Source organism: Melospiza georgiana, chromosome 3 (assembly GCF_028018845.1).
Source record: "Melospiza georgiana isolate bMelGeo1 chromosome 3, bMelGeo1.pri, whole genome shotgun sequence".
NCBI lineage: Eukaryota > Metazoa > Chordata > Aves > Passeriformes > Passerellidae > Melospiza > Melospiza georgiana.
Window position 1 is genome coordinate 28,460,690 of NC_080432.1, and position 26,932 is coordinate 28,487,621.

At 41.4% G+C, this 26,932-nt stretch overlaps 2 protein-coding genes across 5 annotated transcripts; one reads left to right on the forward strand and one right to left on the reverse strand.

Annotated features, from left to right (window-relative positions):
* Positions 1 to 2,640: 2,640 nt before the first annotated feature.
* FBXO48 (F-box protein 48) lies at positions 2,641 to 4,818 on the reverse strand. Its single transcript, XM_058021077.1, has 2 exons — positions 4,338 to 4,818; positions 2,641 to 3,008 (listed from the first exon to the last, which is right to left on the reverse strand). The coding sequence occupies exons 1-2, from the start codon at positions 4,605 to 4,607 to the stop codon at positions 2,847 to 2,849; spliced, it is 432 nt and encodes a 143-aa protein (XP_057877060.1). The 5' UTR covers positions 4,608 to 4,818; the 3' UTR covers positions 2,641 to 2,846.
* A 20-nt stretch (positions 4,819 to 4,838) lies between these two features.
* APLF (aprataxin and PNKP like factor) lies at positions 4,839 to 25,511 on the forward strand. 4 transcript variants are annotated; one of them, XM_058021075.1, is made up of 8 exons: positions 4,839 to 4,913; positions 6,292 to 6,441; positions 7,112 to 7,233; positions 8,983 to 9,161; positions 11,775 to 12,163; positions 17,054 to 17,179; positions 18,407 to 18,453; positions 23,662 to 25,511. In XM_058021075.1, exons 2-8 carry the CDS (start codon positions 6,341 to 6,343, stop codon positions 23,868 to 23,870), a joined length of 1,173 nt encoding a protein of 390 aa, XP_057877058.1. In that variant the 5' UTR covers positions 4,839 to 4,913; positions 6,292 to 6,340; the 3' UTR covers positions 23,871 to 25,511. The 4 variants fall into 4 exon arrangements, with proteins under 4 accessions (XP_057877058.1, XP_057877059.1, XP_057877056.1 ...); XM_058021076.1 differs by having other exon boundaries at positions 4,900 to 4,981; XM_058021073.1 differs by lacking the exon at positions 4,839 to 4,913 and adding an exon at positions 5,050 to 5,519.
* Positions 25,512 to 26,932: the final 1,421 nt, after the last annotated feature.

Genomic DNA, 26,932 nt, shown 5'->3' on the forward strand with positions numbered 1-26,932 from the left:
AAAACCTGAGGCATCACAGGTGGCTAATGGAAAGCCTAGGTGATGGACACCTTGGGCACCTTTCTGCAGCTGACACCTTCCAAGTGTCAGAGGCATAAAAATGGCATGACAATGGAAGGTCAGTGGGGTTTGCAGAAGCAGAACTTAGCACTTCAGCAAAACCTGTGGGTAAGAGGTAAGCACTGGAGCGGAAAAAGGGCTTCACCAGCCAAGGTGTGAGGGCAGCTAATGTGTGCCCCAGGAGGTGTGGGCTTTACATGCATGGTTTTAGCTGCTGAGCATGCTCTCTGGGGAAGGACACCCACATATGAATGCTAATTTAGGCATTCTTCTTATTTTTACAATCTTCCTATTTCTGGCATTTCAGTGGCTTCTGTTAGCAGCCCAAACCAGGTGGTGCAAGGAGTGCACCACTGGATGCTGCTGGGATGTCCTTAAAGGGAAAGGAACACATCCATCCTGCAGCAGAGATGGGAGGCTGAGTAGATGGTGCAGGGGCAGAGAGGAGTAGAATAGATGAGCAGAATTGATGTAATGAAATCTCCAGGGGGAATTAAAACCCTTAAAGTGTTATAAATGATAAAACCGGTAGCCAAATTTATAAAAAAGTTAACAAACATTTCTTAGATCGTTAACAAAATAGAATTTTGAGAAAAAATCCCCCACGGCCTCGGGCAGCGTCAACCCCGGGTGTCGGCGCTGGCTGAACCAGGATCTGACTGACAAAGTGTCAGCGTTTCCCCAGTGGTTCACCCAGTGGTTCACCCGGAATGCTTCAAGCAGCATTCTGCCTGAGGCAGGAATGACCGAATGCTTCTTTGTGTCTCTTCACATGTAGAACTGAATCCATACATGTGCAGGAACAGACAAAGGTAGGTCCAGGGATCCAGTCGGATGTCTGAGCATCTAGATAGAGTCTGTATTCATATGTAGCAGAGTTCTTGAGCACAGCAGATGTAACCTTCTCCGTGCAGGCCTGGTGAGTAGCTTAGACATTCCAGCAATCATGGTCCAGGAAGGTGTAGATGCAATCTTCCCAGGTGCAGATGCCAGGGAAGTCAGCAACCACGCCCAGGAATGTTTCATTCATATGTTAACAGACTCGATATTATCTTAATGTTGTCCGGGAACTGATTGAATGGAAATAAGACTCTGCTCCCAGCCAGAGTGGTCAAAAACTTCGAACTTTTACAATATTTATACATATATAGCACGAATTATCTCTACCATACACTACAAAAGGAAAGAGTCAGAGTAAGGAGAGGAAGAAGACTTAGTTTTTATGTGGATTTGTACTTAAATATTTTTTTTCTCACTAATAGATTTTTAACAAGAAATATTCACCACTGGTACTACAGCTTTAGAGATGCAGGCCTTGTGTAATTGCATAGCTGCATGTTTAATTCCTTGCTTTTAAAGAGGCACAGCCATCTGATCTGAATAGAGGCAGAGACCCAACAGATACTGGGGATTCTTAATTCTCATTCGAGAGTGGGGAAAAGCTACAGCCAAGTGCACAGTGAAGTAACTGTTTTAGGATTCATAGCTGAGTATTATTCTATTTACAAACTGTATCCTGAAACAAATACACGAAACGTACAGCATAAGGGCATGAAAGGAGCGGGAATAAGGAATAAATGTCAGGGAGTTACAGACTAGAGGTAACAGTGAAGGCTGGATGAGAAAAGTGAGGAACTAGATCCATTATTGAGCAGTTTCCATATGCTATGATTAAAAAAAACTGGGCAGATTTGAGGTGATGAGAATGTTCTGCTAGTATTGTTTTCATCTTGCTTAACTTAGATGCACTTTTTGCACTTTTAGCTCTCTTAAGTCAGGGTAAAACATGCTGTGAGCAGGGAGTGAAGCAGTACCCTCAATGTACTTGGGTATGCCTTTTTGTGTTTTTTTTTTTTTTTTTTTTTTTTTTTTTTTTTTTTTTTTTAATTTGAGCTAGCTAGATATAATCTTGGAGTAGAACAGCTAACAATACTGGAAGCAGAGTTTGCAATTCACTGATTTTTCTGCTACATCCTCTATATTTAGGAATGCTCTTTACTCTGAATTACACTTGTTGGAGGTTAGGATTTTTCCTTTTTCTTTTTCTTTCCCCTTTTTTTCTCAGGGATTTTTTTCCCATCTGTTGACTAAGAAATGATAACGATGGTACTTAAGAGAGACAAAACATGTAGCCAAGACGGAGGGGGAGCAGCTTGCTGCAGTCTCTCGAAGGTGAGGGTTTGTTTTTCCTTGGAAAGGGCAGAGATACAGCGAGGAGGTGAGGGGTTGGGCTCAACTCCTTGCTCTCTCTCTCACTTTCGGCTCGGAGGGGGATGGAGCATTGCTGCGCAGAGGATTCTTTCCGGTGTCTGGATCTGTCCCTTCCCCAGCCTTCCTTTGCGTCCTTTGCGGGCTCTCATGTGCTGCTGATACAATACACTTCATGTTGAAAGGTCAAACACACCTTGGGAGTTTTTGGGGGTTGGCTGGTTTTTGGGTTTTTTTTGTGGGTTGGTTTTTTTTTTTTTTTTTGGGTTTTTTAATATAAAAATCATCTCTTCCAAAATAAAAAGTGCAAACTGAAATTATAATCAGCATATTTTTGACAGTGCAGTAGAACATTACAATCATAAATATAAATTACAGCTGAATATTTAGTTGTTTTTAGAATGTTACATAAAATTATTACAGTAAAATGCAAATTTAATAAAGACACCCATAACGTTTTTTTTTGAGAAGTTTTCATCATAAATTCATAATCAGTTCAAAGTCAGTTTCACAACTGCTGAACAGTGTGTCTGCTATTGGCAAAAGCTATCTGAGTTGCAAGAATCAGCACTGGTTTATCATCTCTCAAGTTCTGCTTCCAAGATTTCTCCCCATGTGTCGACATCCATTGGATACATGCTTTTCTCTGGCAAGCTGAACTGTGAAGGAATGTTGCTGTATTTCCCACTAAGCCATTCTTGCTTCACTTTGCTTTTCCAGTAGTTTCTCAACAATGTAATCTGGTGGAAAAACACATAGTCAGATCTCGGAAAGGAACCAATTTAAATTGCATTCAATATAACAAGTTTACACTAAAAGAGTAGTGCTAGAAAAGGGATTTGAAATGTGACTTTGGATATCTAGACATTAAATCCAGGAAAGGGCAATGCTGCCAAGAAGCAGAACTTTTTTGTTCCTGCCTCAATTCTTTGGTGGTCAAGATGAAAAACCCATACCAGGAATTTGTCTTACAGCTTAAAAAAGGCACCTTAAAAAAGGTGTGACCTTAAAAAAGGCTGTGACCTTTCTTTACTTTGGAGGCTGTCTGGGTTCTTCTCTTCTGCCAGCCTTTAAGGGCAAGAAAATGTAGACTTGGTGTGTTTGTAGCTTCTATTTCAAATCCCTTCCAGATGAAACAGACAATCAGTGCAGGGAGCTCTGGAAATTGCTGTGCAAGGGCAGCAAGATCTACACACTGAAAGGGTAACCACTATCTGCTCACGGCTGTGCCTCACACTGCAGAAACTTTACCGAAATGTCAGAGTCTAGCGGCTGCTTTGGTTTCTTTTTCTGCAGCTTCTCTCTTTTCACCTCTCCAGTGCTCTCAAACACACTAACTAAAATAAGGTGGGAGACTATCCTATAGCTGGCCCAGAGTAATCTGTGGAACCACCTATCTGGTCTACCTGATCAGGTCCTGATCTATCTCAACTTCCAGGCTGATTTCAACAGTGAGAGATCATTCAGCAGGTTCTGGAGCTAAACCTGCTGCAAACTCTTCAGAGCAGTCTGTGTGTGGGGAGAGTTTCTAAAGTTTATAAAAGCTCCTGCTCATTTCCTTTTATATTCCCCATTTTTTTTTCCTTCTGAATGTGCATCACTTGAGGTGGATTGAGACAGAACTATCCAGGATGATTTTTCAGGAAGACATTCCTAACCACCACATCTATTCCCATAAAATACAACCAGAGAGCACACACCACCTATCGGAGTTCTGTTACCTAGTCCCTGCCGGCCCTATCGGTGGGAACGTGGGTTTTGTCTCGTGTTAGGGCTTGTGTATGACGAAGGTCAGCGCTGAGGCTGTGCGGGGCAGCAGGAGGACTAATGCCGAGCCGAACAGGTTGTGTCCTGGGTAGGAAAAGGGACAGCTTTGCTTTATCTCCCAGTGTATTTTACCAGATGTCCGTTTGCCAGGATGCGCTACAGAGCCACGCTGTCACCGCAGCCGTCCCCCTCACAACCCTGGGATGGGTGTGACAGGATGTCATTTCCTCACACTTTTCTATTGGCCCCCAGCATTCTCGTTTATGTCACTGCCGGTGTTCAGCCGCTGGAGGTGGATTTACCTTCCAGGAATAGCCATTCCCTCGGTCGCAGTCGATCTCCCGCTGGCAGACTGCGCGCATGGCCAGGCAGTGGTGCCGCCACAGCCGCTCGTTGCTGTCGATGACGCGGTGCCAGACCTTGCACGTCACGGACGCGTGGCACAAGCTCTCGACATCCAGCCCACTGAAAATCCGGGAGATGATCTCGGGAGGAAGGGCAGACACGAAGTCACCCAGTCCTCCTCTTCCTCCCTCGGCGCTGTCCCGGCCGGCAGCGCGCTCCGCGTCCATCCCCGCGGCCTCGGGGCGGGGAGGCGTCACTGCGGCCTCTCTGTGTGAGGGCGGCCGCCGCCGGCAGCGCTCTGGGCTGGGTGCCTGCCTGCCGCCATGTCCCCGTCGCCCGCCCGCTGCGGGTGTGCGCGTGGGGCGCTGGTTTCGGGGCGAATCTCCGCAGTTTCGGGACCACGGAGGTGGCGCCGCCGCGCGGTCCAGGGAAGCTGCGCGTCACGGGGCGGCCGCGCGTCATCAGGCGGCGGCGGTTCCTGCCGGCCTCGGCACCACCTCCGTCCCTGCCCCGGCGGCTCCGGCAACCTCGAGGTGAGGCCGGCCCAGCCCCGCAGAGCCGCCGGCCCGAGCGAGCGGCCCCCGCTCCCAAGGCCGGAGTGGTTCGTGTCCGCAGCTTTGCGGTTCAAGGAGGAGCGCTGTAGCCCGCGGCGGCTCTGCCGTGGGTGGAAGGGGCGGGGAAAGCTCGGCTCCAGCGGGAGAGTGGAGTATCGAGAGTCTCCTAGTAGGAAAGCCTGGGAGAGCTGGGTCTGATCAGCTTCGAGAAAAGACGGCGGAGAGGAGACCTTATTCATGAGTATAAGTATCTAAAAGAAGAGTGCCGAAAGGATGGACCAGGCTGTGCCCACTGGTGCGGAACTATAGGACAGGAGGCAACGGGCAGAAACTGATGCCCAGAAGTTCCCCCTGACTATAAGGAAGAACTTCTTTCCTGTGCCGTGGCTGCGCATGGAATAGATTGCCGAGAGAGGTTGAGGAGTGTCCCTCAGTGGGGATATTCCAGAACCATTTGGATGCCATCTTGTGCCATGTGTGGTAGGATGACCCTTCTTGAGCAGGGAGCTGAGGCCAGATGACCCCTGTGGTCCCACTGAACCTCCCCCATCCTGGGGTTTTATGAGTCCCTGAAGAGCTGAAGGGGTGAGGGCAGAGCTTAGCCTTTGGTGTTTCTCTTCCCAGGGCGACAAAGTTCAGCTGGTCAATGTGCCATCTCTGCAGTGCAGAAAGTTCTGGAAGGGTTGGCAGAGACAGTGATTTTGTGCAGGGAATACTCCAGCTATTATTTTTCCCTGATTGTTTGTGCTGGTGAATTGAGTAGTGAAAAGGCAATGTGTTGAAGGAAAAACAGTTACAGTTTGGGTGTGCTTTCATAACGTAAAAGGCTTTTTAGATGTAGTGGCTCTGGACTGTGGCTTTTGAATCTAGCACCTGTGTATCTAGTGTCACTTCAGTGCTGCAGGCTGTAGTGAGAACTTGCTGGGAAGTGCTTGATTCATTTGGCATCTGATCCTGAAAACTGCATCTTAAAATTGTTGCCTGACTTTTAAAGTAGGATCAGATTTTGGGGAGTTGTGCAGATTTACCATAAAGCAAATTCTAAGATGCAGTTTCAGCTTTCTCAAAGTTTTGTCATGGCAGCAACCAGTGTAAATTATGTACTGAAGCAAGCCCCAAAACAGCACAGTCGGGGTCAGCAGTTATTAGAGAGTCTATTGTTCAAAACCCTTTAGGTATGAGGTAAAAGGAAGGTGCATTTATTTCCTCTGTAAGCTGATGTTAAGAGGATGTTGATGATCAGTTTCAAACTGCATTTGTTAATGGCAAGCATTCAGACCAACTTTTGTGTTTGAGTCAAAAGTGCATGTTTATACTTGTAGTGTGTAAGTAGAGAAAATTGATTTTGTTTTGTCAGAAAAAAATCAGGAGGCTGATGCAGAAGCACCAACGTTCTTGCTGTTGAGATGTCCTGTATTCCATTGTTAATGGAACCAGCATGTTCCAGCTCTAACATACAGGGAGCTACAAAAACAAGGAGTAATGATGCTACTTCCAGATTTTTGGTGGGTGTTGAAGTTTTTAATGAAGTTTAATATTTGTAAGCATGTGTTAAAAGTTAAGGAGGTGTTATGTTCTCTATACAAATGAAATGTCAGCCTTTGCTGTGGTTGAGATCCCTGGGGTGGACTGGCTCAGGAAATTCAAAATGATAGTGTTGTTTTCAGTAAATAATTAATGTGACTTTGGTGTATTTGCATTGTTTTTACAGAGATTTAGAGTCTGGTTACTTTCTGGGGAAATAAATTATAGGAATTTAAGAAAGACTTTTATGTTTGCAGGGTTTTGGGGTTTTTTCCTTGGACATATTTGTTAATGTTAATTTGACTTTTATTAAACTTGCTCTGTTATATCTATGTAGGGAAACTCTAGAGCAAGGTGGTGGTAAAGCTCTTCTATGAATCTTTCAGTTTGTAGCCTTTTAGATATTTATTCCAAAGATATAAGAAGTTCTGGTTTATTTTGTTTTGTTTTTACTGCATGAAGGTTCCTATAAATGTTGTTTTTCTGAGTGGGTGGAAACTGCAAAAATATTAAAATATTTGAGCAATGGTCCCCATACAAGAAGTAGGTGGTTACCCAGACTGCTTTTGAGGGGCATAAACTGTGGTCTAGTTTCCCCCCACTCTTCTGTGACTGGGTAAAAGAACTAAACAGTAAATGTTCTTTCAGGTTCCTCTTTCTGGCAATAATGAAAGCAAAGAGTCAAAATCTATTCAAAGAAAGAGAGTGCTTCCATCTTGGATGCTGGAAAGAGATCTTCTGGTGCAGAGGGTTTCCAAGCCTGTTACGATGGGAGGTAGGTTTGCAGTGTGGTAATGATTGCATTCCAATATGCATTCCTGTGCTTTGATACACTTTTTAAAATTATAATGGGGGTGATAGGAAGTATTAATTTGCTACTTCTCTTTCCATGCTCTGTGTGGGGCCAGCTGACAACAACTGACTTCTGTTGTCTCTTTTGTCATCAGTCCTATGGGTGTGATAGAGCTCTTTTTCATCAGTTAATTTTCTTTCTGTTCTTTTTGTTTTTTATGCTAGATAAATAAACTCTGTTTGTACAGCTGAGCATTGGACGTTCAGGAGCCCTTTGCTATAAACTTGCCTATTTTGTATGTAAATTCTAAGTAGTTTCTATCTCTTTAATTCCTAGAGTTCTCCACACTTAAGTCACTGATGTTTTGCCCTTCTAAATTTAGCTTCTTAATTTCACAGGTTTTAAGGGCAGAAGGGTTTGGGTGGTGTTGCATGTTAGTTTTTTAATCATTACTGAATCAAACTTGGTTGTTTAGTCCAAAATTAATTCCTAGGAGGAGCAGTTCATTACAATCTGATAGATTCTTACCAACATAAGGCTAAAGTAGTGTTGCATTCCCTCCTGTTCTTGTGGGAAAAGAAATTGCTGGATGTGTCATGTGCTGCTGCTGCCTAGCAGCAGTGACAGCAGCAGAAGGCTGTTTTCAGTCACGCTCAGTGGCATACATGATGTGCCTATGCATTGGTACAAGCTCAAGAAGACTTTATAACATGTCTGCCTTCAGTCCTGGGAGCTTCTAAAACTGCCATTAGACAAACTTTCTACATGGCATTTATTGCCCTTGTGACTTTTATTGATGGAACAGGAGGGCCAAAGCAGTGAGAGAGGGAAAGTATTTCCATCACTCCCTGTGCTGAACACAGCACACCCCACCCTGTTTGCCCTTCTGTGGGGAGGTGTGAAGTGGTTTGGGGGCAAACTTGAGTTTGCTTTGCTGATCAGTCCAGGTATATGAACTGTGGCTGGTGAGTGTGTGTCTGCTCCCGTGTGCAGCAGCTCTACCTCAGTGACTCTTTCCAGCTGCTCTTTCTACTGGGATGCTGTTATGGATTTGGCTCTTAATATCCAAGCAAGCCCACAGGAGTATGTTAAATGCAGTGTCTGGCCAGTTGCTTCTTCCCTCCTGTTGTAAATACAGGTGTCTGTGTGCACTGATGAGGGCAACTGTGGCTTTAACAACCTCAATCATGTGCCATCCACCACACTGCCTATTCTTTTCCTCAAAAGCTAATTTGGAAAAAAATTATAATATGACAAAGAAAATCTGTGTTTCAGTATTTTTTCTTTCATCTCCCTTCTAAATCTAGACTGTTCCTTCCTGCGATATTTATATAAAAATTGCATGGTGTTGAGTCCTGTACTGATGTAATAGTTTTCTTATGTTTGTGCTTTTGTGTTGTATTTTTGGGGGAGTGAGGTTTGTTTGTCTATTTATTTGTTTCTCTGCCAGTACTATAAAATTTGCTATATGTGTGAATATAATGTTTATTTCAAAGACTGAATGTTTTGGTTTTGTCAGTGTTGAGATTAGGAGCTGTGTGGGTTAGTATCTCAAGCCCTGACCTTGGGGGAACTGGGGATAGATGTGAACACTAGAACTGTTTAAAAAGTCTTTTTCACAACTGCTGTTGTTTCTCATGCCGTGTGCCCAGTGTTCTACTTTGATGATTTCTAGTCAGGATTTCACTAAAAAATTGCATTCCAAAAGTATCCTTTTTCTTTTATTTTAAGGTAGTAGAAAGAAAAAAGGCCAAGGAAGGGGAGAAGGTCTTACAGAGTCATTAAAATCAGAAGTACATGTACAGCAGAAAAAAATATTACCTTCTGAAGAAACTATAGAGGATTTTGAAGGTGGAGAGCAAGATCAAGGGAAAAGGACCTGCCTTCCCTTCCCTGTTCTTTTATCTCAGGTAACTTTTTGGCTCAGGGCGCAACCATGATATTGCAAAAAAATGAGAATGTAGTTGGCAATGTCATGTTGAAGGTTAGGCCTACAACATAACTTTTTGTTCTCTGTGTTCTGATCGTGACTGGTTTTGAAATACCAGTCTTTTGGATAGCTCTGTAGCAAGGATTATGGAAGCCTCAGAGATTTGGTTTTCTGCATTTCCTTCAAAGGATTTGGGACATGGCCCCCAAATGTCCCACAGAAGTACCAGACTGAAAACTTTGCAGCAAGAAGCAGGAGCACGTGGGCCAGAGCACTGCTCCTAGGAATGGCTGGTGTATGTGGCTTCTTTTTCTGAGAACCTCTGGGGATAGGTGATGGTGTGAAACTGATGCAATGCAACACTGGGCTTTTCCCAAGCTATTGCCATTGTAGTAGGTGAGGGTTGATGGTCAGATGAGGATGGTGTGTGGCTCAGCAACTGCTGTTTCAAAGGAAGGTAGCATGGAGTGTGCTTATGCCACCATCTCAAAATATGAGTCAAAAAAAGGAAAAAGAAGTAACCTGAAACCCAAAATTATTTGTGGCAATGAGTGAACAGACCCTTTGGTCCAACTGGTCAAGTCTCTCTGTGACCTCACGGAACAGCTGCCTTTTTAGGCAGTTAAGTCCTTACTAACGACGTCCTGCAAGTGGTGAGAAGGATCATTGCTAAAGTCAAGCAAAGCATATTCTGGTGAGAGCAAACAGAGTTTCACTGACTTGTTTCCTTTAAGTGAACCACTCTGGAAGGTGTTTTTAATGACTGGCATTAAAATTGCCTGGGTGTGTTCCAGGATCTGATAAAATACTTAAAATGCTTCTGACGCTGAAAATTGTTGGGTTTTTTTTTTGGTTTTAAGGTTAATTGAAGCAAACTGTGCATGGAGAGCAAGTAGTAGTAGTAGTTTTGGTATAACAGTGGTCCACTAGGTCCATTAATAACAGCTGCTGAGCTATTTTCTCATTGCCTGGTTATAAAATGAGTAACTACGTAATGAATTATTCAGTTTTGCAATTTGCATGTAGGAAGCTTTACTTGTTTTCACCTAATAATTTCATAAATCATTTTAATTTCAAGTACAGTTTAAGAAATTGCTTTCAGGACTTTGCAGAGAAACTGATGTATTAGGGCAGGCAAGAGTAGTAACCGTAGAGAGCTCTGAAAGACTGTAATTTGGATAGAAGAGCCTAAATCATGGTCCTGCTGTCATGTTTAAGGTGATTGATAAAATGTTCTGTAGGGAAGAAAGCAAAAGTATCTGAATTGCTGTGGTTGGCAGCAGCCACCAGAGGCTGTCCCAGTGCTGAGTGCTGGTGGCTTTTGGTTTTCCTGGATTACAGCCTGGTGTGTAACCAGGGAATTAGTGTGAGCCTTCTGTCTCCTTATGTACAGTACAGGCAATGGGTGGAAATACATGGTAGAGAACTCAGAAGTGGTAGTGGCAAATAACAGTAATTTATGCTTTCTTTTGCAAAGAAAGGCTTATTTCTTAAATTGCAGTTGATTGCTGAGCTGTATTTTGGGAGTTGTTTTGTCTCCTAGTTGAGTCACTAAATGTGCATCTGTCAGGATCATCTGATGGTAATGCTGACTTTCCCTTTCTTAATCAAGTTGCTGCTCAAATGTAATTGGTTTTGGATAACATTTCATGAGACTTGCTTGGAAAGGAACAAAATCCAGTAGGAAATCACTGGTTGATTTTCAAGCTCTGCAAAATGCACCTGTGTAAATTAAGTATAAATTTACTGGAGGGAAAACATAGATAATAATCTTTAGAAAGCACAGACATTTGAATAGTTCTATGATGTATCAAAGTAATTCAACCTTGAATGTAATATGCTTCCAGGTACATTTTTTCCAAAATTTAAAGTGCTGTTAGTGTCAAAACTGAAATATTTGCTTAATGGTGTCTGTGACAGACTGTTGTGATTTAGAGTCATGAGCTGAAGCATTTAAGATGTATCAGTGTGGGATTAACCTCAGGGTATGTGTCCTGAGTTCCCATATATCTTCTATATAGATAAATACAAATATACTCCATGTATCTGGTTGCTTAAATTATTAAGAAACTCATTAAATTAGTAAGTGATTCCTTAATCATTTAAATTGATTCATGGGTAGGAGTCTGTCCAAATTACATTCTTCTACAGTCCACTACATCTTCACCTGTATAATCCCCATTAATTTTTCAGGAGCAGTACTTTAAATTGGAAGTTAATTTAAACTAGTTCTTGGACTGTTCACAAACTGAGGTGATGAGAGAACAGGTCACGTGAAGGAATGGAAGCTGAGGAAGGAAGCTGTTAGATAAGTTTTTCTTTGAGTTTTTCTTTTAAGTTAAGTTTTTCTCTTTGTGTTTTCTGAACTTGGGGTTTTCATTCAGCAGCTGTGTTTAGCAGTGAACTTGAGTTTAGGAAGTAGAGTAGAAGATTTTTAGTCTAGACCAGATGAACTTTCAAGGTCCTTTCTAAATTGGGCTGTTCTGTGACTGATTTTGAAAGCAGGGATGATGAGGCACAGTTTTACTTCAAAGCTTTTCATTCTGAGGAGTGTAAATTTTCAGGTTTTTCGAAATGTAACCTTGTTCCACAGAATACATCTGGATTACCTCTTGAGACTACCATGAGATATATGGAAGGAAGTGGCAAGACTGGAACAACAAACCCTGGAAATTCTCTGGAAGAAAATGATAGGCAGCTGCATAGCCAATGGTCTAAAAGAGAAGGTCACATCTCCATTAAAGACAACAGAATTGAGGAAACAGAAAACAAAGAGCACATTGCTGGTTCTACCAGCCGACAAGCTCACTGGGGCAGGACTTCCCAATATCTTGGTGCTCAGGAAGGGATTCTTGAGCCTGATGCAAATCTGGACTACAACACTGAGATTTCTGATTCAGCCAGAAGTGCAGATGCTTCAGAAAGCTCCAAACAGATGCAGCATAAGAGGACACCTTGCAAGTATGGAAGTGGCTGTTACAGGTAAAGCAAAATCAGTACTACCTTGCTCTAGCTTGTTATTCAGAAATAACGTATTAGCTATGGAAGAGAAAACTGTAAATTGTTACAAGCTTTGATTTGGAAAAAAATCTTTTGCTGAACAGGGATCTGATGAGAAACAAATAGCAGAACACTAATTTTAGAGGGATAAAAGGAGGAGCTGGGATTGCTAACTCCTAATACAACCCAAACAAGGGATGAAGTATTTGAGCAAACTAAAAGATGAAGTGTTGCAGGAAATAAAATATAAAGGTCCATTATAAAAGGAAAAGAAATAAAAGACCTGTGTCTATGGTATGAGGTACTAGCAGAGAAGAGATGTAAAAGGTTCAAGTGCCCAACACAGACCCTATAGGTTTGGTTTTTTAGCAGATGAGACTTACATGAAAGATTACTGCATTTATCAAAGTTACTGCCTGCTTTGTGATCTGAATGTTTAAAATACTTACTCTTTGTCATTCATAAATAATCAAGAATTTATCTTATTATAACTTGATGTTTCTGCAATTTTTAAAAAGCTTTCAGTCACCCCTAAAACCAGAACAAAGCATACTTAGAATCTGAGATTAACTCTTATCTGGACAGTCCTTAGAAATACTGCAAGTGGGGAATAACAGGGGCTTTTCCTCTTCTTTTCACTCATATCCTTTCAAGATGGACGTGGTAGAAGATTTGTCTTACCAGAGAAGTAATATGTCTTACCAGAAGTAATTTGTCTTACCAGATTTGTCATACCAGAGAAGTTCCAGAACACCAGTGCTGGGTGCCTGGCCTCCTCTAGTTCTTTCTGCCCAGAAAAGATCTGTGGTGTCCTGTTGGGTTACATTAAATGGAAGGCTGAAATCTAGAAGTGCTCTTAAGTCGAGAAAATGCCCACTGACCTGTGAGCTACATTTAGGAGACGGTTTTGAGCTCTAGATAATCCCATGTAATTTTTTTGTAAATACAAAAGGCTAATCCAGGAAGCAGCAGATTCTGTGACTTTTTTTATCTTCCCCCAAGGGGCTTCAACAGTAATAAAAGCAGTGAGTTTGGTTAGGAACCAAACAAGCACAAGTGACTGGCTTCCTGTATGTTCGGTGAGCCTGATGCTGAGATAACTGAATATCAAAATTATAAAGCTGTTGTGTTCATGAGCACATCACATGTTGGTTTTCATGTAACTTCGACCTATCTCATTTTTTTCCCTTAATGATTATGACAAAAGCATGTCTTATTAGACAGTTCTGTTGATCCAGTAGTGCAAATGCAGCCTCTGGTTTGCTTCAGCTACTTTGAATTATGCTGAGACAGGTTTTGCCCTGTGTGGGTATTAAAGATATTTAATGTTCTGCTATGAAGAAATATTCCTTATCTTTAGGAAGGCAAATCTTAGGTACTGGTAGTAGGGAGTAGGAGTCTATATGTGCACATTTCTTCCTGGGTCTCTTTATTGTGAGACATTCGGCAGCAATGTTTTTGGAAAGTATTGCTTTATAAAAAGAAAAGAATGTTCTGAAATAACAAATAGCAGTCTTACTTTGTCAGATAGGGAGAATTTTGTAAATAAGGAGAATCAAAATGTCAGCTTTGATCTTCAGGAAATATTATGGAACTTGACTTGTTTGCTTGCAGCAAAAGAAATGTGCTTTGTAGCCTGTCTTTGTATTTGCTTTTAGTTCAAGGCCTCTAAGTAGTTGTTTCTGTGTGGTGGCAAAAGTGTGTTAGAGCAAAGATTAAATGTTAGATCTAGTTATTTGACTACATTTCTATTAGCCTGTAGCAAACATTTAGTAAGTAAATTTGTAACCCATAGTTTAGTTTCTTCATTTATGAATTTGAAAACACTGCTTTTGAAAGAGTTAAACTTGATGCACACCTCTTGCTCCAAGGAGTCTTCTTGTCACCTTCATTCACTGTCATTTCTGAAGTGGCCAAATTCAAAGGAGCTGCTGTTATCATTAGGAGACAAAGTGCTCTGTGTATGTTGTAGCTGCCCTTATTTGTTATCGAGGAACTCGCCCTCTGAATGCTGTCACATGTTTTTGTCTGCTGCTTGCTTTTCTGAAGTTGGCAGAATAGGGAATTAAAATAAATCTACCGCCACCACCCTTTTTAAGGGCCACCATAGAAGAGGTATAGTAGACCTGAACTCCTGTGTCTGAAACAGTGTCGTGGTTTGAGAGGAAGTGAGTTTTTTGGGATCCTGTGGTTAAACCAATAGGTGCTCAGATTTGAATATTAGCACCTGGTGTGGCCACTGAGGATATGCCTCTGAGAACACAGGAGGTTAAAAGCAGAGAACTCCCAGGAAAACTTTCTCTCGGGTTCCAGTGGGTGAAAGGTTCAGACCTCTTCCCCTGCCCAGCTGCTGTGGCTTGGCGGGGAGGGGAAGACATGTGGTGGAGCGAGGTAGGTCGGGCCCTGAGGATGGAAAGGTGGACGAGCACCAGGCCACCCCTCCCCCAGGAGAGAGAGAGAGGGAGAGAGAGAGAGCTGGTGTCTGTGCCTGGGCCACCTTGGAATTTGATAGCATGCCGGCTGAGAAGAAGGGGGGGTTGCAGAGAGAAGGTGCCTGGCAGGACAGCCATGGGAGTTCTGGACAGGCAGAGCCTGAGATTTTTAACCCTTTTCTTGGATGATGGAAACCTTACGAATGCTGATCCTCCTGGAGCTGAATGAGAAGAGAGGTAGAGATAAGAGGAAATTGGCCATGAGAGAAGTGGAGAAGAATCTTAGTGAGAGGGATGATGTAGTGGCCTTTGGCTGGACTTTTCTTGTATAGCCATGGACAGAACCATTTTTCATGTGACACAGAGACTGCATTTAGGGGGAGGCAATGGCTTGGAGCCAAGAGAGTGCAGTGATGTTATGTGAAGGAGTGCGTGAACAGAGACGACGGGTGAGGAGAGTGGTGGTGCCCTCAATCTTCAGTGAAGAAGAAGACCTCTGTTCTTGAGACCCCCTCGGCCCCAGGGGGTGAATTTGGGTGGGACTGGTGTCCCAAAAGTGAGAGACTGCTTTTTTTGGAACTGGGCAAAGCATCCTTAAAAGGAGAACCCTTTTAAGTTGGAGCCTGTTTTGCTCTATTCCTGGTTGCATCTCACAGCAGACACCAGGGAACATGTATTTTCATGGGGGCACTGGCATAGTGCCAGTGTCAAACTGTGACACGTGGCAACCATGATGCTTTATGTATCTAGATGTAGAAGTAAGGATTAAAATTAAATCAAGGAACATCAGTTGCTGCTGTATCCCTTTCAGAAGATAAATTGTATTTCATGTGACTGAGAATTCTTGCTATTACTGCAAGTGTATTAGTTCTGTGCATTAAGAAAACACAGTGGCAAATGACCTCTAAATGATTTGGTTTCATCCCATTTATTTTAATGGGGAAAGAAGTAGGCAGCCAGTCTGAATTTGTCACAAGAAGTGATGTTTCATGAGAATTTGTTATAGAATAAAAGACTGCAACCCTGCAATAGTTTCTAGTGAAACGTTATTCAATTGTCCTACAGTTTGTAGAAGCAACAAAAGACCAGGACAAGAAGCCTATCACCTATGTAAGTAGATCCAAGGCATGCTGGATCTTTGATAAGTGGCTTATGGAAGAGTTAATCTGTAGCTTGCTTGTGGAGTTTCCTGAGTGAAACATACCCAGCAAATGGAGATTTAAAGAATTAATACTAAATAGCTGGTATTTGTCAAATGCTAAAAGGAAGCCTGAATGGCCAGCAGAGCTCACAGTGTTTAAGTCATCTTTGTAAAAGCTGTAACAAATTCTTTTTTGTTATAGTGGTAGTTGAAATGCTAAAATGAATATTGACTGTCCTCTGTAAAGTTCAGAAGTACTTGTGAGTTTAAAGGTGTTTCTCTGATCAGTGAGGAAGTTGCTGTGTATGGAGGTGGCTGCACACATCCTTGGTGTGTTCCATACCTGCTTCTAAATGCAGCTGGAGCAAGTCTAAGCTAAAGCAGTAACTACTCTGCAGCTGAAAGTTGTTATTCCTCCTGCTTGAGGCAGGCAGCTCACTTCTATAATTTGCACAAACACACTAGAGGTTATGTACTCTGGGAATGATTGAGGTAATCAATAAAGTATTTTGCAGATGTCTTTTGGAAAATAATTTATTTAAAAATCTCACATTTCTTACTTCTCAGTATTACACTTGGAAAAAAAGTCTACAGGAAATTATAGGGAAAAAGTAGATTTGCTTTTGCTACTATTATGTTAATTTTGATGTAATTTTTTTATCCTGTTTTGATCTGTCACATGAATTTCTCCTGAAGTGAGAACTTGATTTTCTGTGTTCTTTTTAATTCCACTTACAACAGTTATAGAAGGAAGAAACTCTTCTTTAAGTGATGTTTATGACTGTCTAGTCTTGAGTGGTGTGTGTACAAAGCTCTTGCCTAGAAGTGGTAGAAATGTTCTTTCAGTGATTCATAAATTTGTGTTCTCTACTTTTTCACCTCGGATTCAAGTGTTGTAGAACAAGAAGTTGTGGATGATGATCTTGTGCTGTCCTCACTAACATTGGTGTGACTCAGCTACACATGAAGTTGTTAATGTCTTATGGTACAACTTCATGTCAGCATGCTAGTTTGTAATTCAAATAAAGCCTTTTGTACACGTGTTGGAGGTCTGAAACTTAAAGCTGATGGGAAATAGGAAAATTCCTGGTTTAACTTCTGTTGCAGCAGGTGCTAAGACAAAATTTCTTCTGTTGTCCTGAAGGTAGGTCATACAGTCTGTGTCAAGTTAAACATTAAAAGCTCCTCTTCATGTAACCACAGAAAAATGAGCTGTCAATGATTCAGTAACATGTTTTATATGTCCTCTCTTGTGTTGAAATGGATCAGTCAGTTTCAGTGTGTATTTGTCTTTTGCAGGAAGAATCCCATTCACTTCCAGCAGTTCAGTCATCCTAATGATGATGACTATCACAACATGGAGATGGTGGCTCAGGACGATGATGACAGCCGGCCTGAGTGTCCATATGGAACAGCTTGTTATAGGTGAGAAACACGTGCACAGTGCCTCTTCTTGTGTCAGGTTAAGAATGTTCTCCTCTGCAGTTGCAGAAGGACAGTAGAATAATGACTAATTCTTGATGTTTACATTGCCTGTAGCCTTCTGAAATTTACTGCGGTCAGACTTCTACCCTTAAAGCACCCAAATCTGTGCATATTTTTAACACTGACACAGTAAAAATCACTATTTTGGTAATTATGTCAGCTGTCAGAGATGAAAACTTGACTGCTCAAAGAACCCATTCAGTGACCTGGAGATCAATACTGTATTTCTTTTCAACATTCAGTAAATTGTTCTTTTATATAAGCAATTTATTGTTACATGTTGTTCTTGATCTGTAACTTTTAGTTTAAATTTTGGTAATGTATTTGTTGTGATTTTGCAAAAAGACTATTTTAGTCAGTACTTGATTTATTACAAAGTATAATTGAGGTAACAGCAATAAAATCCAGTTTATAGCTGACTGCTGTTTCTTTTAAGCACTGTTGATTTTCTTCAAAATATTGTTGTATTCTGTTGTTTTTCAGTATCTCGGGTTTACATATTTAGCAGACTGCATAATTATCACAATGGACAAGAAGATACCTTTTGAGGCAATAGCATTTCTATGAGAGCATATTGAAACTGGTGGCTGCTGTTAAAGATTGTTTCTGCATATAAACATTTTCTCCTGGAAAGTGTGATTATCCTAAAAAGCATGATCTCCATGAAATGTAACAAAATGAGAACAGCTCTTAGGAAAAAGCCTTGGTGATACTCAGCTAATGCAGAAAAAGTGGTTCTCTTAAAAACATGTATGAGATGAATTTTCCATCTCAGGCTGAGTGATACAGACTTATATCAGTAATGAAATTGCCAACATGCTTCTCGGGAGTACAACAGATGCTTTATCTAAACCCCAAACTGGCTCTTCTTCCAGATGAGACAATCTCTGTGTTGCATGAGTTAGTAATTTCTTAATCTCTGTTTCATTCTTTGGGGATAGAGGAAAGGAGGCACCCATGAAAAATTGATCATTCTTTTGATGAAGCAACAGATATAATTTGAAGGGGTTTTGTGTTAAATTTTTTTTGTCCTTATCTATTGGCTATTATCTGTGTGATCTAAATGCTCTGCCTTGAAAATGATCCATAAAATACCAGGGAATTCTGCACTTGTGAAATGTGGAGCAAGGTGATGGAATCAAGCTTTTGCTGTTTCCTTCTTTGCAGGAAGAACCCCCAGCACAAGCTGGAGTACAAGCACAGTGCACCTCCAGGTAGGCCAATTTGTTCAATATTACAGAATGACAGAAAATTCTGAATTGGAAGGGACCCACAAGGACAATCATGTCTATCTCATTAAAAGGCACTAATCTCCCTTTAGGAAATAAAGTTGCATTTATAGCTCCCTCTTTGTTAGGATTATTTTTTTTCTGGGATTTTTTTTTAAATCAGAAATTCTCAGGTGAGATAAAATTTTAAAATATTCTGATGCTCTAAACAAAATACTGCAACTGTATCTGTCATCTTTTTGTGTTGGGTTTTTTTCACCAGTGATTTTCTTACTGTGAGAATTAATTTTTGCATATATGTTTTCTTGAGGCCTGGAGGGAAGATTACTAAAACTGAATTTGAGTTCTTAATCTAACACTTTGTAGTCTTTTTATATTCCAGTAACTTGATTTGGTGAAGAAACACAGGGGAATGTGCTGTGTACATTTTGTCTGCTCTTAAAGAATTGAAAGAGATACTTCTTGGTTTTATTTTTTTATGGTGCTTTCTCTTGATTATTGAATTGGAGCTTTTCCACATGAAATCCCAATGCTATAAGCAGTAGTTTAGAGCAGAACACTTAAGGATCTGTCATGATAATGCATTTTGCTTTGAAGATTCTGGGCTATGACATGATTAAGTTAGAATAGCATTTGTGGAAACAGTAGTGTAAAATATTTAAATGCCCTAAAATATTCCAATTTCCTGCTTAAAAACCCCCAGTCAGATTTAATGACATTTGTCTACAGATGGCAAGGGTAATGATTTTAAGAACAGTTTATCTGGGTAATCTCTTGGGAATGATTCAAGACAAAAATGGTATTTTTGAGGCATCAGAGTAGCTTTTATACCCGGAAGTACAGCACAACCATTTCAGCATTTGTTTAATAGGTCAGTTTCCTGTTGTAGCAGCTGTAAGAATAACTCTTATGGCAGGGTTCCCTCTGTCCTGATGACAACTTCCCTTTTCTTTAGTAACTGGAAGAGGAACACGACAACGAGCTTCAAGCAATGGTGAATGTATTCTGTAGTTATGAGTGGGCACATCAACCTGGGACGCCATTGGTCTGCTGTGGCTCTTTTGGCATTTAATAGTGCTGGAGATGCTTGATAATACTTAGCTGAGGAGAAAATAGTCATTATTTTAGTAAAATCCTTCTTGTTTTCTTACCAGTAATAGTCCTTCAGTTGCATTTGTGCCAGTCTTCCTGGATAATCCCACCTGTATTTTCCTAGAAGCAGACAAGAAAACAAACATATTTTAAGGAGAGACACATATGGCTAAATGGTGTCTTCCATCTTCACTCCTTACACAGCAGCCATAATAGGATTAAAGGAATCCACTATTTCATGCACAGCTAGTTAAGGTTGCCTTATAAGGAGTGGTTGCTCCTGTAACATGCAGATACTCCCTCTGACCTTTAACTAACTTCCAGATGATAATCTGTGCATGTACTGATGAACTTCCTTATTCATACAGTGAGGTACTGAAATTTCAGGGCTTAGGATAAAAGTATAGAAGTTTATGTATGTTGGGGGCACATAGACTCAAGTTTTAAACATGCTGTCTTCAATTGAAAAGGCAGGTGTCTTCTAAAGAAGGCAGGACCCTCCCTTGAAATGGAAAATGTAAACAAGCTCCCTCTGAAATATTATAATTTTGAAATTAAAAGGCTCTCAGGCAAAGACATGGGGAAAGGAAGAACAGTTTTTTACTAGGAAAACTAAAAATACAAATGCAATAGTACAAACAAACAAACAAACAAAACTAAAAGCAAAAAACACTGACAGAGTCAGAATACAACCTAACACCCTGTTGGTGAGGGTGGTAGCAGTACAATTGAAATGGTGGGTGCAGTCCTCCTGGAGTGACAGGTGTCGTTCTTTTGAAGCAGTGATCCTGTAGAAAGGTGTAGTTTTCCTCTGAAGGCCCAGTGGTGGTGTAGATGGGCCTTGTCTTCCTCTGGGAATCTAGTGGAGAAGGAAGCTGCTCCTCTGGGAATCCAGTGGGAAAAGGCTGCCTGCGGTGTTCCAAATCTCAGATTATATCCAGGTAGGAATGTTTGGCTCCTCTCCCCAGGTAGAGTTTCTCACAATAGGATGATGTAATTTTATCAGTCATGTGGTGAAACTCAATGGCCCACTAACAGAAGATATTTCCTGGAGGGAGCATTGGTTGTGGAACAGATAAAGAAAACTGCCCAAATAACAGAAGATAATTGCCCCACCTCTAACAGATAGGAATAGAATACCCACATATCTTACAACCCAGGACACATGCTTAGGTCTCCTTCCAGGATTCTTTTTTGTCTCATCTTCCAAATGTGAAGCTTCCTAAGTTTTCTAAAATTAAAAGTGAGCTTTAAAGAGCAGTCTGAAAGTCTAATGCTGTGCAGTCTTCGCTTTCAGTGACCAGAGTAAGGCAGGAGGGTGTACAACTGTTGCATTTTGAGTGGGAGTGGGAAGTGGCTTGTCTTCTTTGAGATCACCAAGGAGAGGCAGGGAATTTCCTAAAGAAATCTTCAAAATAGATTTGCTTTCTACAGAAAGTAAATAAAAGTGCAAATAGTTGTATGGCAATATGGCAAAGTGTTTTAACCTCTCTTTCTGTTCTGTGTGAATGCAGGAGGTTATTTTAAACTTTCCACTGAGAAATTTCTTTGCCATATCATTTCTTACCCAGTTTGTGTGCACTTTGACTATCACCAAATATTTGCTATGCTTATATCTGTGCACCAGAATATTCTGAGGCATGTTTGTTATGTGTGTGTTTTGGTGTATCTTGTGATACAAGTACCAGCCCCACCGTGATCAGAGGTCCGTGGTAGAAATTTGTGTTGCAGAGTGTTGAGGCATGCACTGAGTTTTAAAGATTTTAGAATGAAGCAGGCTGGGCTGTGTGCATATCTAAAAGTCCAAATCTATTTTTGAAGGTTTTAAATTGCAGCTGTGCCTCTCATAAGAGTACGTTCCTTATCCAAATAGTAGGGTGCACCCTGCCCCTTGTGTGTGCAGCTGATGGTCAGGCAGGGGTGACTCTGAAAGAAGAAGTGCTGCTCTTTTAGCATGTAAAACTTGCACACAGAAGTGAAATTCAGTCTGTCAGATTCAACTTTTCTTACTAAGATCAAACTGTGGAAGAATTGATATTCTGCACACACGGGAAAGAAGGGAAATAATTTATTAAGTTCTGTTTATATTTACTATTTAAAAAAAAAATTGTAATGTTTTGTTGACTGGTTGACTTAGCTCTGTGGAGGGCAAAGCTTATAAAAGGTGGTGCTCAGCAAGTTCACAGCTGAGGCTATCATACCACGTCCTGCAGGGTCAGATAGACAGTAAGAGCTCCATTAACCTTTATTTTGTCATATTGGGCACAACTGCACCATTAGACACAGCAGGATTAAATTCGCTACAAGAGTATTTAAATTCCACGAGCCAAGAGAAGAGGGGAGCCCTCTACGTCACAGTTAACATGCTTAACTTTCAAATCTAATTGCTGCCAGAATTGCCTGTAGAGAATGTCTGAAAAATAATCTGAGGCAAATTACTGGGGAATAATTGTAGGGAAGGAATTTTAAAAAAAGTCAGAGTTAGGCTGTTGTTAAATTGTCACTACTGAATGATTTCTCTAGGTTGTTGCTGCTGAGATGAATAACACCCTGTAGCCATGGATTCTCCTACATGGATTCTTCTACATACTTTTGTGCAGGTTTTCTAGAAAGCTGATAAGCTCACTTCAAAATAGAATGTTTCAGAAGGAGCAGTCAGCAAGCTTTTTTTCCCACATTAAGGAGATAATTCCATAGAAAGTTTCAAGATCATCTTTATAGATAGGCTACTAGAGAAAAGACTGAATTAAGCTTAATCGTCAGCTTTAGGGGCTGCAGGGCTAAATTAAACTACAGCAGAAAGAAATGGAGAGGAAAGGCATAAAAGGAAGTGTATCACTCACTGCTCAAATCAAAGTGTTGATATATGAGGAGGGAGAGCATAGTATGCATATCTTACATATGTAAGAAGAATATGAAAGTTATCAGTATTTTGCCTGCATTCCTGCTTCTGTTGTAAAATACCACTCACAGTGCTGTGAAAGTGGCAAAGAGCTTTTCTTTGATAAGCAGCTCTTGGGCTTATTATTCTCGTAACCTTAGTCTGAGAAGGGGGATTTTGCTTTTATTTTATTCAGCATCTTCATTTTGACCCCTCCTCTCCAATTCTGCAAGGACTATAGTCTGTGATTTTGCTGGTTATGGGTTAACACAGTGTCTTGGTTTGAGACAAATTGGGAGGAAACATCCTGAAATGAACGTGCCCTCCCAATTATGGCATTATTAATTTCCTCTGAAGTCTCTTAAACAATAAGCCAGCAAGCATAAAAAGAAAGGTAATTCTGGAACAGGAGCGTTCCCACTCCCAGAAGAGTGTGACTGAAAGAGGCTGTAGTCTGGCTATGTGAGGTACTGGTGGTGGTGTTTGTGCCTGGAGCTCTGATCTGAGGTTTCAGGAGTTTGCTGAAAATTGTTTATGGTCAATTTAAAGAGTTAGGATTTGGCCTGTGGGTCTGTAGCTAAAGAAAAAAAAAACCCATATTAATAGTTCCATATGAAAGCTGGTGACAACTGCTCAACAGGTAAGTTAGCCAGACCGATATCATTGCGTGGTTATTTCTAGATAAGGTAAGAATGCAAAACTGGGAGGGGAGCTGAGGAATGAACATGATTTTACTCAGAGATGTGACTTAAGGGTAGAATAAGACATGATTGGAATATTAACAGGCCATAGCTAGTTAGGAATTTTGGAAATTTAAGAAAAGAAGTGTCACAGATATTGAGAGCAAGGTTGAAACACATCTGTCAAAATGCATTTCTGAACGAAATGACTTTCAGAAGGGAAACACAGACTATCCAGTATGAAGGCAAGTGGAGAGCATAGGAGGTGAGTGATCTAGAAGATTTTATTCTCTCATGTGAAGGAAGCTATTAGCTTCCAAAGACTAAGAATACAAAGGATGGATGGGATTGATGGATGGGGGCAGAAAATTTAGGGTCAGAGTAGCCATCTAGCAATAGCTAGAGGCTTAACTGGAAGACAGATGTACTGTTTAGGTGATTCTTTCTTGTGAGGAGAGATGCTTTACTATCTGGGCTCTGGGAGTGATCTTGAACTCTACCTTTATAAATCATGGATACATGACATTTTTGTCCCTACAGGAAAAAGGGCAGTGAAGAAGGATGGTGTCAATGATGGTGAAACCAATGAATATGACCTCAATGACCGATTTATAGATGACGAGGAGGAAGAGGAGTGCGAAGCTACTGATGAAGACTCGGACTGGGAACCAAGTTCAGAAGAAAAGGATAATGAAGATGTTGACACACTTGTGCAAGAAACATGTAGATTTGTTAGGCTCAAGAAATAGCTGCTGAGAACAGCTTTATAAATGTCCAGTGTGGTTGTGTTAAAACATGGTTGCACAGAGGAGAGGAATTAGTTTGAAAATTTTTTCCTCCATGATGTAGGCAGTACAGGAAGATAATAATAGGGGTGAGGGGATTCTCTTTCTTATCTGTATGTATTATTTTGAGGCTGGTGTGCTGTTTGGTTTTTTTTTTTTGTTTTATTAAGTTGTGGACCCAGAGAATCGAGCTCTGAAATTTTTGGTTTTTTCTTTTTTCTCTCCTTTTTCTTTTTTTTTTTTTTTTTTTTTTTGCAACACCATTGGTATCTTGTATTTTGAAACACAGTTTTAAAGGTTGTTAAAACTTCATCTTGCTGTGCTCAAAAGAAATATTGGTAGGAAAGCCTAAGCCATTTTTATTGTTGAGTTCATGCAGTTTTAAACTTTGTTATTCTGCCTCCATCTTTTCCAGATGTTGTTTTGTTGATTATCTTGAGGTACAGTAGTTAAATACAGGTTGTCTAAATCACTTGAGAGCAGGATCTCAGTGTATTGAAGCACTTGATTGGCTCAACAACAAGTATTATTTGCTCTGATTGCAACAGTACCTCTTTCCATGTTCATCACTGGAACAGTTTCTAGTTCTCAGCAAAGTCTTGATATTTTTCACAGTTAAACTTGTAACATACAGTGAGAAAAGCATGTAATTGTGTCTCTGATTTCTAAAGACCTTGGAAGATCTTGCCTTCAATGTGTTCATCACTCCCCTGAGCTTCCTGGAAAGCAAGTTAAAAGGTTTTACTATATTTTCGGACAGATGGCTGGAGCCTTGTGAATTTGGCACCTTTTTTGGTCAAAGTCCTGAAGTTCAGCTAGAGACTCATTCTAGTATAGCTTCCAAGTAGGCATCCACATACACACCAGCTGGTTTTACAGACTTTTCAGGAGGGCTTTGTGGATGTGCCCTCTACAACTCTAATGCCCCGGTTTTTGACTGAGCTTGTGTGTTTGTCTTGTTGTGAAGAGGCTCCTCTCACAGGAAAAACTGCCAAGGGGGAATCAAACCAAGCATTGCCCGGGCCTTGCCACTGCTGCATTGAGCTGTGTGCAGACTCAGCTCTCAGCAGCCCTCAGATCTCCTGCTTCTGTCACACTGGGGCTGTCTTGGGCAGGGAAATTGCCCTGTGAAGGAAGCTGCTGGCCGCAGGGGAAGCTGCCCTGATGGCCAGGAGGCAGGAAAGCACAGAGCTGGCTTGGGCTGGGCTGTGTCACAGAGGAACTGTCTCAGTCCTGCCCAGGAGGCGCCTCCGCAAGCAGGTGCATGCAGCTGCCACAGGATGGAGCCAGCCTTACATTGAGGTGTTGGCAGAGGGAGAAGCCACTTTCCCCCGGGGCACGGGAGAGATGTGCTCCAGGCTATGGGATGCGAGATGGGACTGTGCAGTCTCAAGTCCCAGCAGTTCAGAGATTGGGCACTGGGGATGGATCTTGTGAACCTGCCCGTTTCTGCCTCAAAAAAACCTCATTATACACACCCCCTTGGCACTTGGAAACTTTCATTCTTGGAGGGTCATCTTGGTCCTTACAGATTCTGCTCAAAGGGGGAGCATTCTTTTTGACAGATTTCTCAGATAAAAATAAAGCACCAATGTGGCAATATTATATCTGAGAACTGTTTCTTGGTAAAGAAAGGGTATGGACCCAACTAGAGTGGGATAGAAAAGAGAGCAGAGAGGGAGAAAGAGAGACAGAGGAAGATATAGAAGACAGGGACAGCATCACTGCCAGGACACAGGGGCATCCCGCCATAAAGACATAAACTTCTCATGGATTAATTTTCCTGACACCTCCATTTTCTGCTTATCACATGGTACATGTTAATGTTCCCAGCATGTCTAACAGCCCCTATAGTAATTTTTCACCCTGTGTATAACAAATGTTGAGACATAAAAAAAGTCAAATTGGTTCCTTTCAGGTCCTCTTCTCTCTGCCAAAAGGGAGGGCATTCCCACGAGGTGAATTTACTCAGTGGGATGAAGGGATTCCTGTCTGCCTCTTGGGTACAGTGCCATGTCAGGGACTTGTGGTGGCATCTGGCATTGGGGAAAAGCTGCCATGGGATTTGTGCTGCTTGTGGTCTCTTGTTTGTTGGGCACACAGGGAGGGTGAGGTGAAAGTGACCAGAAAAGCACAGATGCAGATCCTGAGTGAAACAGGAACTCTCCAGGTCATTTGAAGGGGCCACCTTGTATTTTGGCCACAAAGGGCCTAGTGTGAGTTGCAGGTTTCTTCAAAGGTTGAGAAGTGGGTTGTGCAATTCAGTGTGTACTGTACCATGTGGTATTTACTGTATTTTTTTGTTAGGAAAATTAATCCACAATGCCAGAGGTTTATGTTCTAAAAGGAGACAGAGGAGTCCTGCAACTTTATTCAAATAAAGGGAGAGGCCATGGGACATTTTCCATGAGGTCTTTTTTTTCTCCACCTTGGCTGAGGTACTTGAGAGGTACAGACTTCCTGAATAGCCTAATACAGAACCCCTTCTAATGTGTACCCTCTCCCCACCGTTCCCCCATTTTTCTTTGTATTGCTGTTCTTTTCCTCTAAGTCCAGAAATTTAGCACAGTCTTGGATGAGCAACTGAGTCTGTGTCAATTAGTGGGATTCCTTGGAATTTATGGTTCCTTCCATTGCCTCTTTCACCTATCAGTATCTGACTTTTATCTGCAAGCAGACCCACAGTTTGTTTGTAAAGACACATCCCTCTCATTCCTTTCATTATGGTCCTAGATGTGTTGTGTGCTGTCATTCATGTTTATTGTAGTTTACATATTTTGAGTGTATTGCAGAGTATGTCCTGCATTATATCATGGTTTCTTGTATAGCTATTGTAGCATATGGTACAGTATTGTATTGTATTCTGCACTGTATGCATTGTGGGGTTTTTATTGTCTTGTGCTCATTATGCCCTGCAAGAGCCAGTTCTTTGCCACCACATAGGAGCCTCTTTCCCTTGTCAATCTTCATGGTGCCATTTCTCAGGAGCCCTTTAGCCTGCAGCCCCACAGGAGCCCTTCTCCCTG

Bases quoted from the DNA above. Each gene is read 5' to 3' on its own strand.
- FBXO48 (XM_058021077.1), bottom strand. From the start codon at position 4,607: ATGGACGCGGAGCGCGCTGCCGGCCGGGACAGCGCCGAGGGAGGAAGA. The intron at 3,009-4,337 runs GTAAATCCACCT...TTTTTCCACCAG, and splicing joins GGAATGGCTATTCCTGGAAG to ATTACATTGTTGAGAAACTA.
- APLF (XM_058021075.1), top strand. From the start codon at position 6,341: ATGTCCTGTATTCCATTGTTAATGGAACCAGCATGTTCCAGCTCTAAC. The intron at 6,442-7,111 runs GGGTGTTGAAGT...CTTTCAGGTTCC, and splicing joins GCTACTTCCAGATTTTTGGT to TCTTTCTGGCAATAATGAAA. The intron at 12,164-17,053 runs GTAAAGCAAAAT...TGTCTTTTGCAG, and splicing joins TATGGAAGTGGCTGTTACAG to GAAGAATCCCATTCACTTCC.